The 23,171-nt window shown below is 41.2% G+C and overlaps 1 protein-coding gene across 2 annotated transcripts in view; it reads right to left on the minus strand.

Moving 5' to 3' along the window:
* Nucleotides 1-958: 958 nt before the first annotated feature.
* The window catches only part of LOC126419198 (fatty acyl-CoA reductase 1-like), a 147,672-nt gene continuing 125,459 nt past the window's right edge, over nt 959-23,171 (minus strand). For both annotated transcript variants that reach the window (XM_050086333.1, XM_050086332.1), the window contains exons 8-9: nt 14,887-15,144; nt 959-1,869 (exon numbers count right to left, since the gene is read on the minus strand). In XM_050086333.1, coding sequence (XP_049942290.1) covers nt 1,716-1,869; nt 14,887-15,144 — 412 coding nt within the window. In that variant the 3' untranslated portion in view covers nt 959-1,715. The remainder of the gene's footprint in view (nt 1,870-14,886; nt 15,145-23,171) is intronic.

The raw sequence follows: 23,171 nt of genomic DNA on the forward strand, positions 1-23,171 counted from the left end.
TCTCTGTGGCAATGTAAGTCACTGAATATTTAATTTTCTTCAGAACATTGGGTCACCACAGAAGATGGAAGCTGAAGGAAATTTACTCCACCTTTGTGCAGCATTGTCTGGAAGCCAGGTACAGTTACGTAGCAGATGTAGACATACTGCACTCTGTGCACAATGGACAGCTTGAAATAGTGGGCATCAAGAAAGACTACAAGAACAATCCTGAAAACTACAGTATGAGCAGAGTTTATATACTCTACACTTCTTGATGCTGTTAAACCTGACTGGTTACCTGTTAAAGTTTTGTTAAATTGTGTTCGTCTACAAATGGATGCACAGGGTATTTTGCCTCATCATAATGAATTTATTGGTTCTGTATTTAGTATTAACACTAAATGTCTTTAATGGTTGAAAATTCTTTGCTGTTGACGTTAGTCCCTTTAGCACAAAAAAATCTTGTCCACTATTGCAATACGTGGGGTAATAACACGAAATCTAGATTTTTTCCACAATCTGCTGTTTCATTCTACTGAATAAATCAATTTGACTTTACTTAAATTACAAAATTAATGGATGTGTTACAATTTCTTAATTTTAAGCCTGCCAGCGAAAGTTGTATTGTAGAGATAATACTCTATATAATTATTAAATAACTTTATAAATGAACAGCACTTAGGATATTACAATCTCAGTTGTTTTGTGCATATGTATTACGTAGTTTTATTTTAATGTGATGTTCCGTGACTCTAAGGGTCTCCTCATCACGGATCTACGGATGTTTTGATGTAATCAGAATACATAAGTGCTTTCACAATATCACCAATTACCACACACATATGTAAAGTAGAACACATGTCTCAAAGTCCAACAAAATGGTGAGATGCACAACACATTAAACAAACAGTATAAGTACATTTTCTGTCAGAACTGAAGACCTTTTTGCATTGAAAGAAAGTAAGAAAAAACCTGATGTGGATCAGTAAATTTATTCAGAAATTTCGACAGTGTTTTTAAATAAAATAAAATTGAATACTAATATGTAGAAACAAATTTTTCATGTTAGTGTAATATGAGCAAATAATTTTTTCTTCTGTTCTACTTATTAAAAGATGCCTTCACTGAGAAAGTGATAGTCTGTAGCACAATGCACTTTAATAGTTTACAGTGGCCATATCAAAGGAAACACCACTGAGTGATTTACAAGTGTTTACATGAAGATGGATATACCAGAAAGCTGTAGAAACTCATAAAATCATCCTCTTAGGTGTGACCATATAAAAAAACCACAGTTGAGGGTGGGAAATTACTTTGCCAGACTGCGTCGTGTGCAAGATAATTAAAATAAATTAAAATTGTAACTGAGCTAATGTTCTGTGATATTATAAATGAACAAAATTTCTCTCCACTCTGATAGTTCCACATTCTAATTTATACATGCTGCAGCTGACGAGAATGGGCTTTTGTCAGCTGTTAAATATCCTCAGAACAAGTATGTTCTGGGAATCTCAAGGTATTTGATAATTTTGATTTATGGGTATGGATTATTAGAAGTAAGTGGTATAACTGTATAAACAAAAAATTGATGGGAAGGAGTATGAAGATGTGTGTAATGCACATGTAGCTGAGACTTCTTCTCGATTGTTGGTGTTCTCATGACTAGCGGCGTGGACCCTTCACCGACACTGGCGGTCTTCCGCGGTGACAGCGGAATGGACGCGGGCGTGCCGTTACAATGACGTTGCGCCTGTGGACAGGGATCTGAAGCCAGGACCCCCGGAGACGACGGCAGCCGCCCGCAGCAGTGGCCAGGACCACGAGTACAGCAACCAAAGGACGAAGGCGTAGAACACGGCCTGAGCCGCGCAGTGCAGCCAGTACATTCTGGAACAAGCCGAGCAGATGTTTCCAGTCGCGTGTCGACTCCATCAGAACCGTACAGGCGTTGCAAAAATTATACCATCTTCCGAACGACTGCGTGCCCTATTGCCGAACACTGTGCTTCTGAGAGGGCCATAAACTTTTATGGCAGCAGGAATAAGTCCATCTAAAACGGTACTGCGAGCGCCTAAGAAAATGCTGACAACTATACTAAGTTTACGCGACTGTAACAAAAAATTTCAACTCTTAGTAGACTGAAAATTATAGAAAAATAGGCATTTTTCTTGACGAACTCATTAGTATGCGATTAACGACATTAATTATCATACTGGCTTTACTACGTTTTTTCTGAAGATCCGTAAGTTAGATTCTTTATTTGCTAGTCCGTACTTGGAATCTACGCACTATCTTACTTCTATGCTTGAAGCATTAACTACACATTAACAACATGAACAAGTGTAAAGCCTAGAGTACAACTGCACTACTGGCCATTAAATTTGCTACACCACGAAGATGACGTGCTACAGACGCGAAATTTAACCGACAGGAAGAAGATGCTGTGATATGCAAATGATTAGCTTTTCAGAGCATTCACACAAGGTTGGCGCCAGTGGCGACACCTACAACGTGCTGGCATGAGGAAAGTTTCCAACCGATTTCTCATACACAAACAGCAGTTGACCGGCGTTGCCTGGTGAAACGTTGTTGTGATGCCTCGTGTAAGGAGGAGAAATGCGTACCATCACGTTTCCGACTTTGATAAAGGTTGCGGTTTATCGTATCGCGACATTGCTGCTCGCGTTGGTCGAGATCCAATGACTGTTAGCAGAATATGGAATCGGTGGGTTCAGGAGGTTAATACGGAACGCCGTGATGGATCCCAGCGGCCACGTATCACTAGCAGTCGAGATGACAGGTATCTTATCTGCATGGTTGTAACGAATCGTGCAGCCACGTCTCGATCCATGAGTCAACAGATGGGGACGTTTGCAAGACAACAAACATCTGCACGAACAGTTCGACGACGTTTGCATCAGCATGGACTATCAGCTACGAGACCATGGCTGCAGTTACCCTTGACGCTGCATCACAGACAGGAGCGCCTGCGATGGTGTACTCAACGACGAAGTTGGGTGCACAAATGGTGAAACGTCATTTTTTGGATGAATCCAGGTTCTGTTTGCAGCGTCATGATGGTCGCATCCGTGTTTGGCGACATCGCGGTGAACGCACATGAAAAGCGTGTATTCGTCGTCGCCATACTGGTTACACTTCTCCATCACCTCTTGTTCGCATTGACGGCACTTTGAACAGTGGACGTTACATTTCAGATCTGTTACGATCCGTGGCTGTACCTTTCATTCGATCCCTGAGAAGCCCTACATTTCAACAGGATAATGCACGACCGCATTTTGCAGGTCCTGTACGGGCCTTTCTGGATAAAGAAAATGTTCGACTGTTGCCCTGGCCAGCACATTCTCCAGATCTCTCACCAATTGAAATCGTCTGGTCAATGATGGCCGAGCAACTGGCTCGTCGCAATACGCCAATACTGTTGATGAACTGTGGTATTGTGTTGAAGGTGCATGGGCAGCTGTACACGCCATCCAAGCTCTGTTTGACTCAATGCCCAGGCGTATCAAGGCCGTTATTACGGCCAGAGGTGGTTGTTCTGGGTACTGATTTCTCAGGATCTATGTACTCAAATTGCGTGAAAATGTAATCACATGTCAGTTCTAGTATAATATATTTGTCCAATGAATACCTGTTTATAATCTGCATTCCTTCTTGTTGTAGCAATTTTAATGGCCAATAGTGTATATCATTTCAGTGAGAAGTTTTTATTCTAGAAATGTTTATATCTGATAATCAAAATGTAGGTAACTTTTTGGTAATCAATCGGTACGTATATTTTTCCTGTTGATAGTGCGTTAGTCTTTGTTGTCTACATTCCTTAAAACAGTATGCTGCAACATCCCAAAACATTTCAGACTCTAGACTTTTTCTGTGTAAAAAAAAATGTCAGAAAATTTCATTCTCAGGAAATTCAGGTCAGGGATATGTTTGTTCTTTGCGAATGAAAACACACAAAACACTGGTGTATTTCTTTCACAAACAGGTTTTCGGATGTTACGCTATCGTGAGGTGCAAAGGTAAGTATGCAGACAGTGAAATTTAGTCAGATCAAAGATTTTAAACTGCAGTGTATCCCCATTTCCAGAGATGGGACTTGTTAACGTTAGATTTAGGAACAAAACATGAAGGATTATCTCATTGTAAACGCGATGTAAGACTATTTAACTAATGACCTATTTAACTAATGACCTATTTCCAATTACAAAACTTGTTCATTGTAGAAACTACATTGCAAAATTAACACGGGTAACGTGTTCCAAACGTGTCCTAAAGTACAAACAGATAATATGAACTAGTGCGATTAAGCACGTAAGTGAAGCAGCTGTGATTATACAAAGTAATTTTTTTTAACCCTTAACTCGCGAGGTGACTTTTCTGTAACGAGTACTACTAGGTGGGGTCTCTGGGACCCCTCTGTTTAAACCGAGATTTAAGGCAAAAATCATTTGAAATTTTTAATTTATGCTATATAATATTTATTTTTACAATTATTTAAGTGTTGTTTAAATGCTTCTAGTTTATTTTATTACACTCAAGAAAGCCTGCAGCATTTTACTATTTATCACACAGAAGTACAAAATTCTGTGTGGTTCTTTTAAATAGTACATATGAATAGACGTGAGAGTACTGAAATTTACATTCTGAAAAATTATACAATCTCTGTAGCAGATAAATTTCCAAATTAAACTGAATTCCAGGGATTAATTTTGCGCATAAAAATTCCACCCGATAGGTACAAAAAGAAAGTATGTTAAATTGACATTCATTGCTGGGATCAACGTTTTTATTAGCACTTCTCTTGAACAAATTCGATTTTAACAGGCACTTTAAGTATTTCATTGAAGAGACAGACAGATCACCATTACAACTTTCCTGAAGTTCTTTCTCTGAATGATATTGTTGTTCGATAGCAGTGCTGTGATCACTGCATAATGTAAAATCGTCGTCTTTTTCGTTTATCTCTTGACAGATTTCTTCATAGACCAACAGTTTCATCAAACTCGGGAAAGTCATTAAAAAAAAAAAACGCTTTCGTACCTACACATTTTAAGCGATACGGTACTGTACTGAAAAAAAAACAAAAAAAAACAAAAAAAGAAAAACAGGTACACAGTTCACGAGGCGCGGTCTTGGAGAGTCCAACACCTGTCAGTAACACATCTAAACATTAAACACAGAAGGCGATAACGCAACCGACAACGAAACATCGTAGGCTTGGCAATTTAAGGAGAGTAGGGGGAGTATAGAAGCATTCCACCATTTCGTGCGGTCTGAGAGACCACGCCTTGTGAGTTAACGGTTAACATAACAAGAGATCTTATAGTAACTGAAACAAAGGAAAATGAGGCATGTTGAGTAAGAGAGTTAGTTTACCACATGGCCCGGATGGAATTATACGTCGTATTTACAGTTAGAAGCGGCGAGTAAGGAAACTGTGTCTGCTCATTCAGTACCAAGCTTGGGCTGATGGACATACGTTTATTAATTGCTATTATGTCAAGACAGTCACCTCCCTTCCTTTATGGATCTAATTTATGATGCACCTCTACTGCTTCTAATATACTCTACGACAAAAAAAGATGCATCACGAAGGAGCTATGCAAATTGGTCACACACAGCTATTCATACAAGTATCGACGGAAAATACAAAACTGTAAACTTCGGCGGCCGATGGATGAATGTGTGACACTACGGCGCAATGTTACCGCGAATTATATAACGTCTTTACGAATTGCATTCCGTGTACACATTTGGACAGTAACTATGCCTCATAAGACAAGCGCGTGAATGTCAGTATTTGAGAGACGACTGTAGTTGGGCTCAAAGAAACTGGTTAATCAGCGAATCGCTTGACATTTGAATAGGAGCGATGCGTCTGTTGGACGGTGTTGGCAGGAATGAGTGAACCACGGCCGAACACAGAGTCGAGAAGGAAGCGGACGACCTAGAGAGGCGACGGAACGTGAGTAGCGAGCAGCCGTTAGAAGAGCACTCAGGGCACCTGGTGTACCGCTGTCATCGATCCGATGTGCAACTGGTGCTGCAGTAATCACAAGCATCACAGAAAGGGGGCCGAGCTGACAGCGCACATTGATCTCTGTACCCCAATAAGCTCGTCTGTAGTGGTGTCTTCAGTGATGAGTGCCACTTGGATCTCAGCCCCGACCGTCAGTGAAGACGCGCCTGCAGACACTATGGAGAACGGTGGCGTACCAAACTGACTGTTGACCGTCATACAGTCCAACTACCACGAGTGGTGGTCTGGAATGCCACTTCACTTTCCAGCAAGATCCCCTTGGTTGTTAAGTGCGGCAGGCCCACAGCACAGTGGTGCCTCGACGATATTCTACGCCCCATTTTGTTCCACTCCATGGCAAGTCATAACAGAGTCGCGGCTTGTCGGCCTATTCCATAGTGAGACGTCTGCGACCACCCACGGATTAGCCAGCACTGAACTTTCCCTTTCATGTACTTTATTAGTTTTCGCAAACGTGTTTTCAGCCTTTTTGCTTTTCAATTTTTACAGTATTCTCATACGGTATACTTTACAACACATTTACAAATCCTTTCGAGTCTCCATATCCAGGGAACTTCACATAACTTACACCACAATTCTCTTTTGACCTTAGGAAGCTTCTAAGAACCACCTCAGGTTCCATTCCAACATTGTAGCCAAAAAAAATCAGAAGACAAACATGATCCTGGTTGCTTCATTTGCAACCATGGCAATATTTTGTCAAACTTTGGATGCCCATCAGCGTTCCCTTTTCTATGGATGTTGCTGCGTCAGTGACGTGATCCCGGTTCTGCCCCGTCCCCTCAAAATTCGCACTTGTGTTAGTGCCACCTTCGGTCCCTTTCTGCGCTGTTCCTTTTTGTATCATATATTTCGAATACTATAAATAGGTTTAATAACGTTACGTCAAGCAAGACCTGTGCGCCAACGATAATTTATGTAAACAGCTGAAGAGGCAGGAGCTCTTTGCGTTGCGACGGCATTATTTGACAAACTTATCATAATACGAAAAGAACAAAGGGTAAAAAGCTCTTGTTCGGGACATGGGGGAGAACGGTTGGGAGTAATTTTTATCTAACAACTAGCATTGTTGTAGTCGCCAGTAAATATAAAACCTATGTGGACCAGATTTCAGTAGCAACTGACGTCAAGGGACAGGGAAAGTGTAGAAATACAGGGTGTACTATAGTCTGGGAACACTTTCAATTATTTATTGCACAAGAACTAAACATGGTGCAGATGTCGTACGTACTGCATTTTCAAGAGAAACTCTGAAAGTTTTTTTTTACAAACATTCTATATGCGAACCATGAGTGACCCGGCAGACATCAATACGCTAATCGAATTCTTGCTATACCCGTTCCAGCATGGCATCGTAGACTGTGGTAGTCGCTTCCCGTATTCTCTCCCAGAGATCTGCTACATCACGTGGTAGAGGTCCTTACACCAAATCTTTAATGTATCCCCACAGAAAAAAGTTACGCGGAGTGAGATCTGGCGATCGGGGAGGTCATTCCATGAAACAGGTCCCCCTCTGTAGCACTGCCGATCCATCGATGAAACAACTCCGTGTTCAGGTACCCAGGAAGTTCACGATGAAAATGGGGTGGAGCCCCTTCCTGCTGAAATATGAACGGAGAATCCGATTGCATTTGAGGCATCAGCCGTTGCTGCAACATGTCCAAGTCTCTCGTACGCACTCCACATTCACTTCACTCATACTGGGACGTCCGCTTCTCTTTGCCGGGCACAAGCTACCCGTCGTAACAAATTTGTTGTGCCAGAGGTAAATGACCTTCCTTGTTGGTGGCTTCTTACTGTACTTGGTTCTAAACATCCGTTGAACAGCTGTAGCACACTTGTTTTTGTCGAACTCCAACACACCGAAAGCTCGCTCCGCACATGAACTTGCCATGTTTGCGACTAGCGCTGACTATCGGCAAATTATCAAACTACGCTGTGGTGGTATAGATGAAAAAAATTTTTTTTTCAGGGATTCACTTCAAAATGACATATGTATGATATCTGTACAATATTTGGTTCTTGTGCAATAAATAATTGAAAGTGTTCCCGGACTTTATGTACACCCTGTATTATTATCGGCAGTTTATGGACCGTAGTGATAGGTGTAGGATGGATGAGTAGCACGAACCTGCGTCACGGCCATTGCTTTATTTGAGGAAATTATTATTTCACTGATATTCGATTTTCCCACAATACGGCAGCTAATCTCCACCTTCCACTTAACGCGATGGGGGCTCCTGTTGTCCAAATATGTGGGAACGATGCGAAAACAAATTTTCTAGGTCAAAGAAATAATATTGTCTAAGTCATTTCAGATACCTCGTCGGTAACAGACTGGAGTTCAGTAATATCTACGCCAAGGAGAGGTACTGCATTATTTTCCTGTTACGCAAAGACATGGTCTTGATTTTTGTTTGCAAATATTTTAAATAAGAGTATCAATATTGAATAGATACTTCCAATTGCACACCAAGTGTCTTCCGATGGTTACTTCATAGAAGCGGTACTTACTAGACTATGGCCTTCAAGTGGTAACGGTGTTTCTCTTGTCTTGGAGGTGGTGGTCAATCTACGATAGCACAAAATGCTTGAGCTGCTGTTTTAACCTTCTCCTTCCATAAGCTAGTCCAATATTTGAGTTATAAGCTCTTCCTTTGCTCAGTCCTGGAGAATAACCAGTTTTAGTTACTCTACAGAAATTACAAAACATCTTAAGCATACTGGCCGCACATTTGCTGCCTTCAGGATCTTTTACAATTTCAGTGCCACCTTTTCCACAGAGCGCACAGACAGCAACATCCTTTAGAAACCAACACAAAGCACTCAGTTCAGCAATTGCGGAACTACATTCGGCTATAATGTCTTCTTCAGTTTTCTTAGAAGTGTCACTCTGGGTCTCCAAACTTTTGAGCTTCTCTCTCGAGGCACTTGATGACGTCGACCTATCTCTAGTCGGTTTCTAGATGTGCTTGCACAGTTCCCACTCTCTCGCGAAATAACCCGATTACCAAAAAACTTGTTTTTTCCAGTACCAAAATACTTTTTTTGGGACATAATAACTTTCGAGAATGTCAAAACAGCAACAAATGAAAGAACGAAAAATTTTGCAGTGAGGTGACAAGCGTCATGGGATACATCCGAGTGTCGTGTCGGACCCTCCTTCGCCCTGTCGTAGTGCACCAGCTCGACGCGACATGGACTCCACTAGTCGTTGGAAGTCCCACGCAAAAATGCAGAGTGTTGCCGGTACAGGATTTTGGGCACAAACTGACCTCTTGATTACGTTCCACGGTGGGCGATCTGAGTGACCAAATCATTCGCTAGAATTGTCCAGAATGTTCTTCAAACCAGTCGCTAACAATTGTGGTATGGTGACAGGGCACACTGTCATCTCTAAAAATTTCATCGGTTTTTGGGGAACATGAAGGCCATGAATGACTACAAATGGTCTCCAGGTAGCCGAACACAACCATTTCCAGTTAATGATCGGTTCAACTGGACCGGAGGACCCCGAGCATTCCATCTAAACACAGCCATACCATCACAGAGCCACCACAAGCTTGTACAGTGCCCTGTTAACAGGTTGTCAACCTGGGTCCATGGCTTCATGGGGTCTGTGCCATACTCAAACCCTCCCATCATCTCTTACCAACTGAAACTGGGACTCATCTGGCGAGACCATGGTTTTCCAGCCGTCTGTGGTCGAAGCCATAAGGTCACGTGCCCAGGAGAGGCGCTGCAGGCAATGTCGTGCTGTTAGCAATGCCACACGCGTCGGACGTCTGCTGCCATTGTTTCATTAACGCCAAATTTCACCGCTCTGTCCTAACGGATAGGTTCGTCGTACGTTCCATATTGGTTTTTGCGGTTATTTCAAGCAGTGTTGCGTGTATGTTAACACTGACAACACTACGCAAACACCGCTGCCCTGGTCGTTACATGAAGGCCATCGGCCAATGCGTTGTCTATGGTGAGAGGTAATGCGTGAATTTCGGTTTCCGAAATGGAATGTCCCATGCGTCTAGCTCCAATTACCAATCCCCGTTCTAACTGTGTTTATTCCCGTCGTACGGTCACAATCGCGTCGGAAACGTTTTCGCATGAATCACCTGAGTACGTGCGGCATCTCCACCAATGCACTCTCCTTTATACCTTGTGTACGCGATACCACTGCCATCTGTGTAAGTGCATATCACTGTTCAAAATGGTCCAAATGGCTCTGAGCACTATGGGACTTAACTTCTGAGGTCATCAGTCCCCTAGAACTACTTAAACCTAACTAACCTAAGGACACCACACATATCCATGCTCGAGGCAGGAGTCGAACCTGCGATCTAGCGGTCGCTCGGTTCCAGACTGAAGGGCCTAGAACCGCTCGGTCACACCGGCCGCCCATATCAGTGTCCCATGACGTTTGTCACCTCAGTGCACAAGCAAACCAACGCTCTAAACTCAAAGATACACAACGGAAAACATAAGAGCAGAGAAAAGCGTATCTTCTGACATGGCTTTCAAATCGAAAAACAATGGTATAGCGTACGAGGTGTGTCTAAAAAGTTCTGTGAATGGTGCCATATCTGAACGGCAACTTGGATCATGTGTGCATGGGCATGGGTCTTCAGAGACTTGAGGAGAACCGAAACACGGTATGCACTGCAAGTGACAGGCTGTGTAAACAGACTGCGACCAGTTGAACGTAATCAGTGAGGAAGTGTCCAGCGCAATGGAGCAACGTGTAAACATCGAGCTCTGTTACAAATTTGGAAAGACTGCAACGGAGACACATGGAATGTTGGTGCAGGTGTACGGGAGGGGTGCCATGAGCAGAAAAGGTGTTTACGAATGGGTTAAACGCTTTCGTGAAGGAAAGGAAACAACTGAATATGAACCACGTTCAGGTCGGGCATTGACAAGCAGAACACCAGAAAAGATCGAGAAAGTGCGACAAATGCTGGCACAAGATCGGCGACGGGCTCTTTGATTGCGGGAGAATCGGGAATTGGCAAGGACACGGTGCACATCATCGTCCGCGATGATTTGAGTAAGCGGAAGATCTGCCCCAGATTTGTGCTGCACAAGCTCACAGACGGGAGTAGAAAGCAAAGCGGATGGAAACTACTGGTGATTTCATTTGCTTGTGTGACCAGGATCCAGTGCTTCTCAACACCATCATCACGGAACATGAGAACTGGTGCTACCGGTTCGATTCGGAATCAAAACGGCAATCGATGTCACGCTTTTGACAGTCTACCCCGCGACCAAAAAAGAAGCCGTCTGCAAACATCCAAGGTGAAAACACTTTTGATCCCCTTCTTCGACAAGAACGGCATCATCCTCTAGGAATTTGTTCCTTCAGGTCAAGCCATTAATACTGCATTTTACCAGTCGGTTTTGAACAGATTGCTACAGCGTATCCGGCTACTGGGAAATGGATGCAGCTCCATGACAATGCCCCTGCACACTGTGCGATCCGTGCTCCAGTTCCTGGCGCAGAAGGTGGCAGCTGTTCTCCAGCACACTCCGTACTCCCTTGAGCTGGCTCCTGAGGACTTCTTCCTGTTTCCCCGTTTGAAGGGGCCATGAAAGGTGAACGTTGTGCGGACGTGAGTGCCATCAAAGATTGCGTGACAACCGTTCTGCAATCGATTCTACAGGAGGCCTTTGCTGATAGCTTTCCAGAAGCTGTACGAACGCTGTCATAAGGTGTTGTAGCGGTTGGCGACTATTCCGAAGGGAAACAAAGAACATTTGTTTGTATCTTTCGTTCTGTTTGTTGTCTGATAGTATTCACCGAACTTTTTAGACACACACGTATTTCTCTAGAAAGGGAGACTAATGGCAACATCTGATGTTGAAATTAACGGAAACATGGGCGCGGCCGCACGTGGAGAGTTCTTTAGGTTGCTTTTTATCGTTCCGCACCTCAGTGGGTGAAAACGGAACCCTTACTGTGTGGCTCTGTTGTCCGCCAGTTTGTCTGTCTATGTATCCCCTTTTCTCAGCAACGGGTAGACGTATCAATTTATGTCACATTGTAAGGACTACGATCTCTTGGTGAGATAAGAAATGTAAGCTTCAACTCAATCCAATCAGAAGATACGGCTATTTAGTCACATATTTTGATATTCCCAGACTTACTCATTAAAACCCACACTGTACGTCCCATTGAGGTATAAAGATGAAATTTGGCAAACACCAAGGTTTCACAGTACAAGTGAAGGAAAAAATTCGAAGATGGTTAATTTCAACTTGTATCTCACGAAAAGTCTCTTTTTCTTTTTAGTTATTTATTTGTCGACTTTCACTCTTTCCTTCTATTATGTTTGTTCTGTTTGCCAGGCACTAAATAAAAACCTATTATTTATTTATTTATTTATTTATTTATGCATTTATTTTACCTGGCATACTCAGATTCAACAAATTTCAGTGTCTACAGAAAATTAGGACATATAACATGTTATACAGTATTAATGTTAAAGAAAAAAAAATAGAGATTATAAAAGTAGTACAATGATAATTATAACAATCAAAAAATAATTATAACAATCAAGAATAATAAAAATAATAATAATAATGATAATAATAATAATAATAATGACTATGTATATGAAAGTAAACAAATTTTTCTTTTATGAGTGTCAGTCCTATTGCTAGTTGGGAATTTTCTCGTTATATTCTTGCAGCTTGTGAGTTATTCTCATCAAGCAGAGACATAAGACGATGGAATGGGGTGAAAGAGATATAGAAGAGGTAGATAGGTTAGTGGAAGAGAAATAGAATGGTAAAATTCGAAGCTGTGATGGAGAGGAGAAAGAAAAAGATGAGGGGGGGGGGGGGGCACAACAATGGTGGCTATACCGTCCCTAATATGTAAGTCTTAAGTTCCCTCTTGAATGTTGAGTGGTTTTGGATAAGACGCAGATCACAGGGGAGCGCGTTCCATAGTCGTATGGCTGAGATGGAGAATGACACGGAGAAAGATTTTGTGTTATGTAAAGGTACAGCCAAGATGCTAGACGTATCCGATCTGGTGTTGCGGTTGTGGAATGATGATAGGTGTTTAATGTGAGAAGATAAGTATTGGGGGCACCAGTGGCTAAGAAATCGATGAAGTAAGCACATCGTGTGGAGATCGCGTGCCTTATGTGGGCGTATCCAACCTAGCTGGGAGTATGAAGGACTGATATGATCATACAACCGTATGTTGCATACGTATCTAACACAAGCATTCATCACTAGCTCTAGGCATCTCGAATTTTCATTATTTGTGCCATGTTGAACTACATCACAGTAGTAAAGATTAGGCAAGACTAGTGTTTGGACTAATTTTTGTTTTACATGGGTTGGAAATATTTTTCTAAATTTTTGAATTGCATGTAGGGAGGAGAGCGATTTCCGGCAAGCTGTGACTGTTTGTTCTTCCCAGTTTAGGTGTTCAACCAAGATTATTCCAAGGTCTTTTACTGTTTTTTGGTATGGTAGTTGGGTACCATTGAGGAGTATTTGAGGGACTGTTTCGCGAAAGTACCGACTGATTAACTTTGGATGAGATATAAGTATGACCTGGGATTTCTTGGGGTTTAGTTTCAGACCTAGGTTCTGTGCCCACCGAGAAACAGAGCAAAGATCTGCGTTCATACTCGCTACTGCGTCAGCAATGTTCTTGGGGCTTGCACTTATGTACAGTTGGATGTCGTCGGCATATAGATGGTAGTTGCAGGAGTGAATCACTGAAGAAATATCATTAATGTACAGTGAGAAGAGTAATGGACCAAGGACGGAGCCTTGGGGAACTCCAGAGCGCACGTTTTTCCATGATGACTTTTCTGACCCACAAATGACTTGTTGACTTCTGTTTTTGAGGTAGCTGTCGAACCAGTGTATTGCGCTGTTTGAGAAATTCAGCTGCTTCATTTTAATTAGTAATATATCAAAGTCAACTGTATCAAAAGCCTTGCTAAAGTCAAGCAGTGTTAGGATGGTAGCTTCACGTCTGTCCATAGCATGTTTAATGTCATCAGTTACTTTTATTAATGCAGTTGCTGTACTATGGTGCTTTCGAAAGCCTGACTGATATTTGTCGTGGATGTTATGAGTTTTGAGGTAATCCGTCAGCTGTTCATGGACGATGTATTCTAGGGCTTTAGATATTGCAGGTAGTATGCTGATCGGCCTGTAGTCACCTGGCGACTTAGGGTTGTCAGTCTTGGGTATAGGTTGAATTAAGCTTTGCTTCCACTCAGTAGGATATGTACTACTGACAAGAGACAGGTTGAAGATGTCTGTGATAACTGGAGTAATAGTGTTTACGACGTTCTTAATCATGTCAATGCTCACTCCATCATTTCCTACTGCCTCGGAATAAATAATTAACAAGATTGAACATAATTAATTCCAAATAATGAATGCTAACATTAATTATATTATTACTATTAATGTAATATTAACACCACTTATTAAATATTAATAATCAAAAATAACTAAAATTAACAACGGTTATTATATGACTAGTTTGTTTTGTGTATGGGTTCAGAGCATACAGTGGATAATTCGTAAGGTAACGAGGTATGTGGCCAGTCAGCTGTGGCGCTGGCCTGGTGCGAACAGTATATGGCTGGCGCCTGTGGGTCGTTATAGGAAACGTTTTTCTAGAAACAGAAATTGCTGGTCAGACAGGCAATCCCTCCCACCCTCTCTCCTTCGACAACAGGGAGACTTTTCAAACAACCAGTGTAACCCTGTGAACATACCCTCACTGCATATTAAAAGACTATTTCTGCTGCATTTTCAGTGTATTTCATTAAATTTACGTTTCTAAAAGTAAATGAGAATAAAGTGCTTACCTGTTGAATCGTTTGCGAGTTCCAGATATATTTGCCATATCCTCATGTAGCAAGTATGTTTTTGCTCCAATTACAGTGTTCCTCATGTAGTCGTACCTATCAATCTCCGAGGTATCAAAGTAAAACGTTTCCTGGTCCTGTGGTGACATGTATTCGAGTAGCGAAAAGAGCTTCTTATTGATAAAAAGCCACTCGTGGAACGTGTAGTAATTTAACATTAACTGGCCCGTTTGCAGGCGCTTCTGGATGTGCACCAAGCTAAATCAGTACAAAAGATTATATAAGTTTCGTATTGAACAGAAAATAAATAGTCCAACACAGAATTTCAGCTGATGACACAGCAGAACTAACTGTATCGGAGTTTGACTGTACAAGGACACACAACATGATGAACAGAATAATCTCTTTTCTCAAGAGCCTATATCTACACTTACATCCACATATAAATCGAAATCCATAGTTGCACACCACTGTGAAGCGCGTGGTGGAGGGTGCTTTTAACCATAATAGGTCCCATTAATACAATTATCAAACTTTCGACTGTTGTTTCCACCGTCATCTTCAGGAATACAACTGTGGACTTCTGGGAATAACACGGTGATCGGTTTTCATTCACGATGATCTGAAAAGTTGCATACAGCCGGGCGCTTTGGTTGTGCACAGCTGTTAATAGCAGTGTAGGATAGTCCATGTGCGTGGAACCACCCTTCTCAAACAGAAACAGGAGAAGAAATACAAATATAGTCAAAGCCTACATATAGACAGCTACGCGAAAATAACAATGATATCTTTCATATGAGCATTGATTCGTTCAGTCATGAATTGTGATTCGTATTTCTTGTTTAGATGCCAAGTGAAAGCTTTATGTAAGGGATGGTCTGTCTCGATGACGTTGTAATGTTACAGTCTATTCAGTTTGTATCACATGCATCCTTTCAGTTTTTCTTGCATGTCTGTTTTTCTGCTGTTTATTATTGATGCTATATAGTTGTTGCTTGATTGGAAAAACCATGCACATGAAAAGTTCAATTTTAAAGGTAGGATAAACTGACAAGAGCCAATATTGATGTTACATTTTTTCCCTTTTTACGTCCGAGAACATAAGCAAACAGACGTCGGCGCATTTTTGGGGAGGTACAAGAAACCAACCACTACGTTTTTCTGACATCAAATGTCAGATGTGTCACGTAGACATAATACTGAAAAAGGCAAAATACCAGCAAAGCACAGCAAAATCTAAGATTAATTAATTATCAATCTCTGTAGAGATATATCTGTGAGATGTGTATTAAAAGAGCAGACTTCTTGTAATTAAGTCTCTCTTGCTAGATACGAAGGACGAAAAATACCACTTGTAATGACTGTACTGATTTATTGCACTAACTGAATTAACATACTGGTGTTAGTAAACATTTTTAAGAGAGCAGATAATTGAAATGGGTTTGTAATGAATAATAGAATAGCAAGTGAAAAAAAAGGAACTGTATTATAGTTAAAAATTTTTTTGTTGTTGCTTCGGATGTAAATTCATTTACTTTTTAAATCATTAACACTGTAGCAATAAGTCTTTGGTAAATCGACTCTACCAAAGGGCAGTTCTGAGCTTTTTCATAAAAAAAACTGGTGTGGCCGATGTGACGAAAGCCTGTTCTGCAGGAATTTTTCATTGACTTTATTAACATTTCATCAAAAACTAAACTGGCGGAATATCACAGGAAGTACGCTGAGATTTTCTTTTAACTCTCTTACCATTATGATCTACAAACTTCTTCCCAAGACACAGCAAGATCGGTTGGAATGAGCTACACACATTAGGCGCTTACCTGTTATTAGTACATCATTATTTTCAGGCAATTCCAAATATCTTCGTCACAATGCGTTAACACTTAATAAGTTAGTCGCAATGACAAATACTATCAACAGAGATATTTGTCTTAATCGCTTTATCAAATCTGACGCACAACCTTGAGACCACAAGCTATTTATTGAGGACTGAATTTTCTGTGACAACACAGGTTCTCATCTCTCCTGATACAGGTAGATCTCAAGCAGACAAGGAACAAAGAACTCTGAAACAAAGGAGACTGCAAAGTATTCTTTTCTATTGATGGGATACCAGATGTCTATGATTCCGATCCTTGCATTATGACAAAATGAAGCAAAATTAATAGGAAGTCAAGACAAGGTTATTGTAATTAATATGTTTATATCGTTTTAAAAGGACGAAAATATACGAAAATTATTTAGTTGCAGGAGAGAAACAGTTAAATAACACCTCCAGGAGAAACCGTGATGTGCAGCTTGCTCCTTATTTGAAAACAATTTATGTTTGGCAGATTTTTTAAAATCTCATAACGCCTGAGTCATTTATTCAATGGTCAACACCTGCAATTAGCTGTAATTTATACCTTCATTTGATTACAGCTAGTTTGCTAAAGGTGCAGTACAATTGTGTATATACACACATTATCAAGAAGACAGGTGTAATGTAACGTTTGCTAATTTGGCTGGCAAGTGTAAGTCAAAATTGAAAGTGTTCTCTAGAGCACTATCGTTTAGTAGAAATGGAACTTGTGTAAATAACTGTATTCTTTGTAAAATTGCTAATTTTCTGTGATCCACCAATACTCACCCTGGAATTTATAATTATGTGTAACAATGGTGATGTATGGGGTAATTTTTGCTGTTACATAGCGATGTACAGCGAAAATTTGTTATAGGTTTGCGATTACAGAGGCAATTTGTTAGAATTTCGTTTGTCAATAGCAATGCGCAACCCAATTTTTTTAGAATATTGCTGTTTAATGGGGGCTAAGTTTTACAAATTTGCTGTAACATGTCAATGTGTGCTGTAATTTGTTACAATTTTTGTTGCAACATAGCGATATAGAGGGATAATTTGTTAGAATTTTTGCTATAACCGGAGTACTTCATTACTATTTTATGTAACATTGGCGGTGTATGTGACAATTTCTTTGATGCTTATCTGTAACTGATTAAGCAACTAACACCCCTACTATCTGGCATCCCCAGCAGCTGATTCACCACCAACAGCTGGCATTCCCATATACCTGACACCCAATCAAGTTACGGCACATATGCTGACAGCTTCTTGTGGTAGAATAATATGCTTATCTGCCTGTCTGAGTCTGATTAGTATTGTAGTTTACACTATGTGATAGCATTATTAGGCATTATCAGCACAAAATGGCAAACATTTTTGTATTACAAGTTCATATACCACCATGGAGTCACTATAATATTTGGCTGATTTTGAAAGTTGGTGGGTGAAAGCGTACTACATTTCTCGCATATACAAATGTTTGTTATTACGGTTCAGTACACTATTTTACCGGAATGTCATGTAGTTACTACTGTGTGACAGTGTAAGTCAGCATTATAAGAAGAATATCAAAATCCTAGACTTCGGATTACTTTAATGTTTTGTGCGACTTTGATATCAGTTTTAGTCGAACTATAACTAAAGAGTTTTTGACAAATTTGGATGTGGTAATAACAGTGTTTACGTTGGCGCGAAGATCAAACTCTTATCGTCGATAACTGCACATTAAGCTGTAAGTTGGATCAGCAGTAGTGTGTTTTGTGATGTTGTAGAATAAATGTATGTGGATCTTGGTTTCTGTAATACATGGTGCGAAGTTCTAACTATAGTCATTGACTAATTTCTTAGTTGTATCATTAATGCCAATATGTGAGGCATATGTATCTTGATAAATATTAGAAAGGAAAAGAAAGAAAGATTATGATTTAATGTTCTGTTAACAACAAGGCCATTAGAGATGTGGCATAAGCTCAGAAATTTTTTTTAAGGATGGTGAGGCGCCACTACTGTTTTTAGGGTACGTCTGTGGGAGTATAGTGGTAAGGCATTGCAGCAGCCGCTGGCAGCTGGTAAGCTTGAGATGTTGGCATTCAAATTACAATAACAAGGCTGTTTATCAGTTTCAAGGTGGACTAAGCTTGGCTTTGCAAAACCTGCCAGCATGGTGGGAAGATACGGTTCTTGCAGCACAGGCAAGGAGGGGGGTTCTCCTCCTGCAGGCTTCACTGGTGTTGTTAAGAATGTAACAAGAAGCAACACATTAGAATAACAGGTGCGTTGCTGATCATTGCAAATAATGTCATTTTGTAGCAGAATTATTTACTCCAGATCAGTACTAATAGGGCACAGACACTGCACCAGACTAGGGGGACAAATGTGGACATCAGTAGCAGTGAAAAGTTTGGTTCTGTCTCTCTCCATACCTGCCTCCTCCACTAAGTCCACCTTCCAGACTTGGCGCCGTGGTAAGATAAGTCTATCTCAGGTCCACTCCATCAGCAATCCTGACTCCTGCCGAAGTTTGCACGAGTCCGTCACAGTACCCACTGTCTCCAGTGCTGAAGTGGGCACCACCACGCATCCTACCATCACCTGCTGTGTTGCAGCCATCCACTCAGGAGTTGGCTACTACTGCAATAATTCCGGCTGTACCCAAGCGCTGCTGACACTGTGTACTTTTAGGGTGAATCACATAACTGGGTCACATGCCTCATACTAGGCACTGGCAGCAGTTCTGGGCAAGTGTGTTGCAGCCAGCTAGCAGGGCAGTTGCTTTCACATCACTAGTCATATGACCCACACCAGTTACTGAGATGGGCTTGATCACTCTCCCTCACAGACGAAGTGCAAATGCCTGAGTAAAATAAAGTGAGAGTTGAGCTTCCCTGTGCCACCACCGATGTGCAAACCCACCACAGTTCACCATCTACCATCCTGAACTGAAGCCAACCCACTACCTACCACCCAACCACTCCCTCCTTTGGCTTTAGTCGGGGTCAGAAGTGTGGGATCTTCGAAGCCCTCACAACATCACTTAGTGACAGCAGGAGGAGCATCATAGCCTATAATCGCTACCTGTGGATGAAGAAGATGACTAGACTTCTGTGGGATGCAGTTTCGTCTACATACGGTGCAGTGAGTGCAGCCTGTCTGTTTTGTTTTAGTTTGACTGTGAGTATCATGGCAAGCGATTGGTTCTTATGTAATAGTATTAATGGGCTCAGAATGTGGAGGCAAACACAGACAAGGTTGTGTAGATATTAATTTTAATTTAAAAAACCAACAGCCTCATTTGCAAAGTTTACTTAGATTTATCTAGGTTTCAGTCGGGATAACCCAACCTTCTTCAGACTAAAAGTTATTACCGTTTGCCCGTAGTGGACATCGTCAAGCTGAAACTAAAATTCCATAAATTATCGTCAGACTGTAGAAACGTATCTGAAATAGCCTAGGTCCCATTTCGCGACTGCGATGCGGCAGGCACGAGTGCTGTACTGGAACTGACCGTAGCGTCATGAGGCCCGCCTAGGAAGACGCAATATCTTGCGCCTGCGTAAAAACTTTGTGATGGGTGCTTGTTGGGACAAGACGCGAACCTAACTCCTGACTTTGAATTTACTAGTAAAGTGAAATAAAAAAAAATTTGACCCATCTATGAAGGTGTCTATTAGTTATATAGGAATATTCAGTCACCTAATCAATATTTCACTATTATATAAGGTAGCAGCGTAAATCCCGACTGAAACCTTTGTAAATCGAGATAAACTTTGCAACTGAGGCTGTTGGTTTTTAAAATTAAAATTAATATTTATACAGTTGCCGACAGGGCCGCGAAATGTTGAGAACTGTGTGGATATGGTAATGAGAAAGTCGGTTCTGCAGTGGATATTATGATAAGCAAGAGATGTGCCTCACTACTCACTTACTAATATATAAGGTGTAACTATGGTTAGTTATTGTTACGGTGAGTAAATAATAAATATGAACAGCCACTCAATTATAATAGGAAATAATGTAATAGTGTTCTCGTAAATTGATTTCGTTTTGATGTTTTGTTCTATTTACTGAATGGAGTTCTCATGATGTCAGAATCTGAGAATCACAGGGAACGCATGGTAATGTGTACCGTTTGCAGTGGGCAGTGGCTTATAACAAGGAATGTGGCTCGGTATGTAAGCAGCTGAAGTAGTGAGAAATACGAAATAGTAGTTCGTTTAGGCGTCCTTGTCGTTTGTGTGTGTAATTGATAAAAATTATTCATGTTGTCATTATTATAGGAAATGAATTTTTCGATAACTCAGAGGGTTATCACAGAGGAGTTTTTAAAAATTGTAGGGGATAAGTTACAAGTGGACAATTCAGAGCTGTATATGAGACCAGAAGGCCTTCGGAACAACGAGAATGAATTTGTTTGTCATAAAACTCTGGAGTATGCAGATGACAGGCAGAGAATATTTGACGACCGTTGGATCAAAAACGGGACTTGGGACATGAGAATAGAAATATTTTTGAGAGGGTGGAAATAGGGAATGAGAGGAAACAGAGAGGAGGGAGAAGAAGAAAATGGAAAGTGAGAGTAAGAAGCCGATAGACAGTTTGCCTGTTCCCCCAATACATACCTGTCAATCCGGTAAGGGGTACAACAGAATTTGACGACTGCCAGAATATGTTGTTCAGTTGGAATATGAAGATAATTAGCGTGGTGATGCTATGCGAATTCCTGAAAGTGTTTATAATAATAACGTTTTTAAACTCATGGAGAGTAACACAGAAGTACGAGCTCCGATAATATGTGGAAATGTGCAGTCCAGGATAGCAGGAATGAGTGTGTGGGTGTGTGGATAACAGCATGGGTGCCGCAAGGCCAGCAGCATCTGCCGCGTTGGGGGATAATGAGAGGTTTAGAGGCCGTGGCGCCTCCGCCAGGTGGACAGGAAAGTACATGTGCCAATGATTTTCGCGGGTGCGGAGTTGAACTGCTGACGATGTTATTACTTTCGATACTACGAGAAAGGCACAAGAAGGTATTGATAGTTATGATGTGACCGACATGGAAGTGGTGCACCTATCTCCTCAGAATCAGGCAGAATGGAGGAAAAGGAACAACAGAAGAGTCTGTAAGGCTAGTGGTGAAGCAGACAAGGCGGAAACCGCTGGTTTGCCAGAGAAGTGGAAGGAAATGATAACACAAGTAGTAACTCACAGCCTTGCAGAGCAAGCTGCTAACATGTACTGCAAGCTATTTACAACGAAGCCACATTCAGATATGCACGGCGACTTTAATGCAGGTGAAGGATGCGAGATAAACATGAGAGCAGATTTTCTGACCGAACATCATTCCTGAATTAACCTTCAGAGCTGGTAGACTGTTGCAAGTGAGCAGCTGTCGCGATGTACGTTTGTCACATGGGACAAACCAGTTAAACTGCGTATGAACACGCAAAGGCTTAATTCGTTTGATGTAATGCCACTAGGCACCAGGATGTTGCTTTGGATAAGCAGAAGTACCAGGAAGCCTAGTATTTTGGATGGAAGACAGTCTGCGATGAGACCTACAGAAGGAGAAATAAGTGGCACTACTAAGTATAGTGAGCAGTGGTATCATATGTCATTTATGTATGGGGATAGATGTAGGAAGATGGTTTCTAGGAAAGCATAAGGGAAACTATTGTCGCAAGGACTAGTTCCGAATGATGTTCCAAGCCAAAGGGTTAAAAATCTCCGGATAGACAAACGATATGCCAAACACAAGAGTTTAATGGAACCAGACCATGTATTGCTAAGGTTAATTTAGTGAGAGAGAAAGAATTCTCCAGTGTTTTTTTTTAGTTTCTGAGTACGGGATGGATAACTAGAAGATATGTGTACATATACATGGCAAGTTGCCTAGTAATGAAACATGTTTAACAGAATGAGCACAGAGCATGGTGCCCTTGAGAGATGTTGTAAGAGAGGGACTCCAGGGCGATGACAGAAATAGTGAGTGTGTGTGTGACATTGTAGTGTGAGTAGAGAAACGTATTCCATACAGTTTAGGAGGATACGAAGCCTCGGATCGCAGTGTGAGGACATGGAGAGTGAGTATCCAAGGCCGCATCACTAGCACGATAAAAAAGTAAAGACACAACGTCATACGTTTTTCAAGATAAATTACCAGCCTAGCAGTGTAAGAAGAAGTCTAGTGAATGACCTTAGTAGGTTAAATGCAGTCTCAGAACCGTAAGATTTAAGCTGCAAGACACTATCGTTGTGGAAGCGTGTTTTGTGAAATGTGGTACGATGTTCACTGACATTGGAAACCTCTGATGTAGACTGGCGCTATGTGTGGGCATTGAGGGGCTGGAGGCGAGGGACAAGGTCTTCGTAGAAAGTGATAGTGACCTGTCACTACTATTTTGTGGGCAAATATGTGGCAGTACAGTGGTAAAGCATTGCAGCTGCC

Source organism: Schistocerca serialis, chromosome 9 (genome assembly GCF_023864345.2).
Source record: "Schistocerca serialis cubense isolate TAMUIC-IGC-003099 chromosome 9, iqSchSeri2.2, whole genome shotgun sequence".
In the NCBI taxonomy this organism is placed as follows: Eukaryota; Metazoa; Arthropoda; class Insecta; order Orthoptera; family Acrididae; genus Schistocerca; species Schistocerca serialis.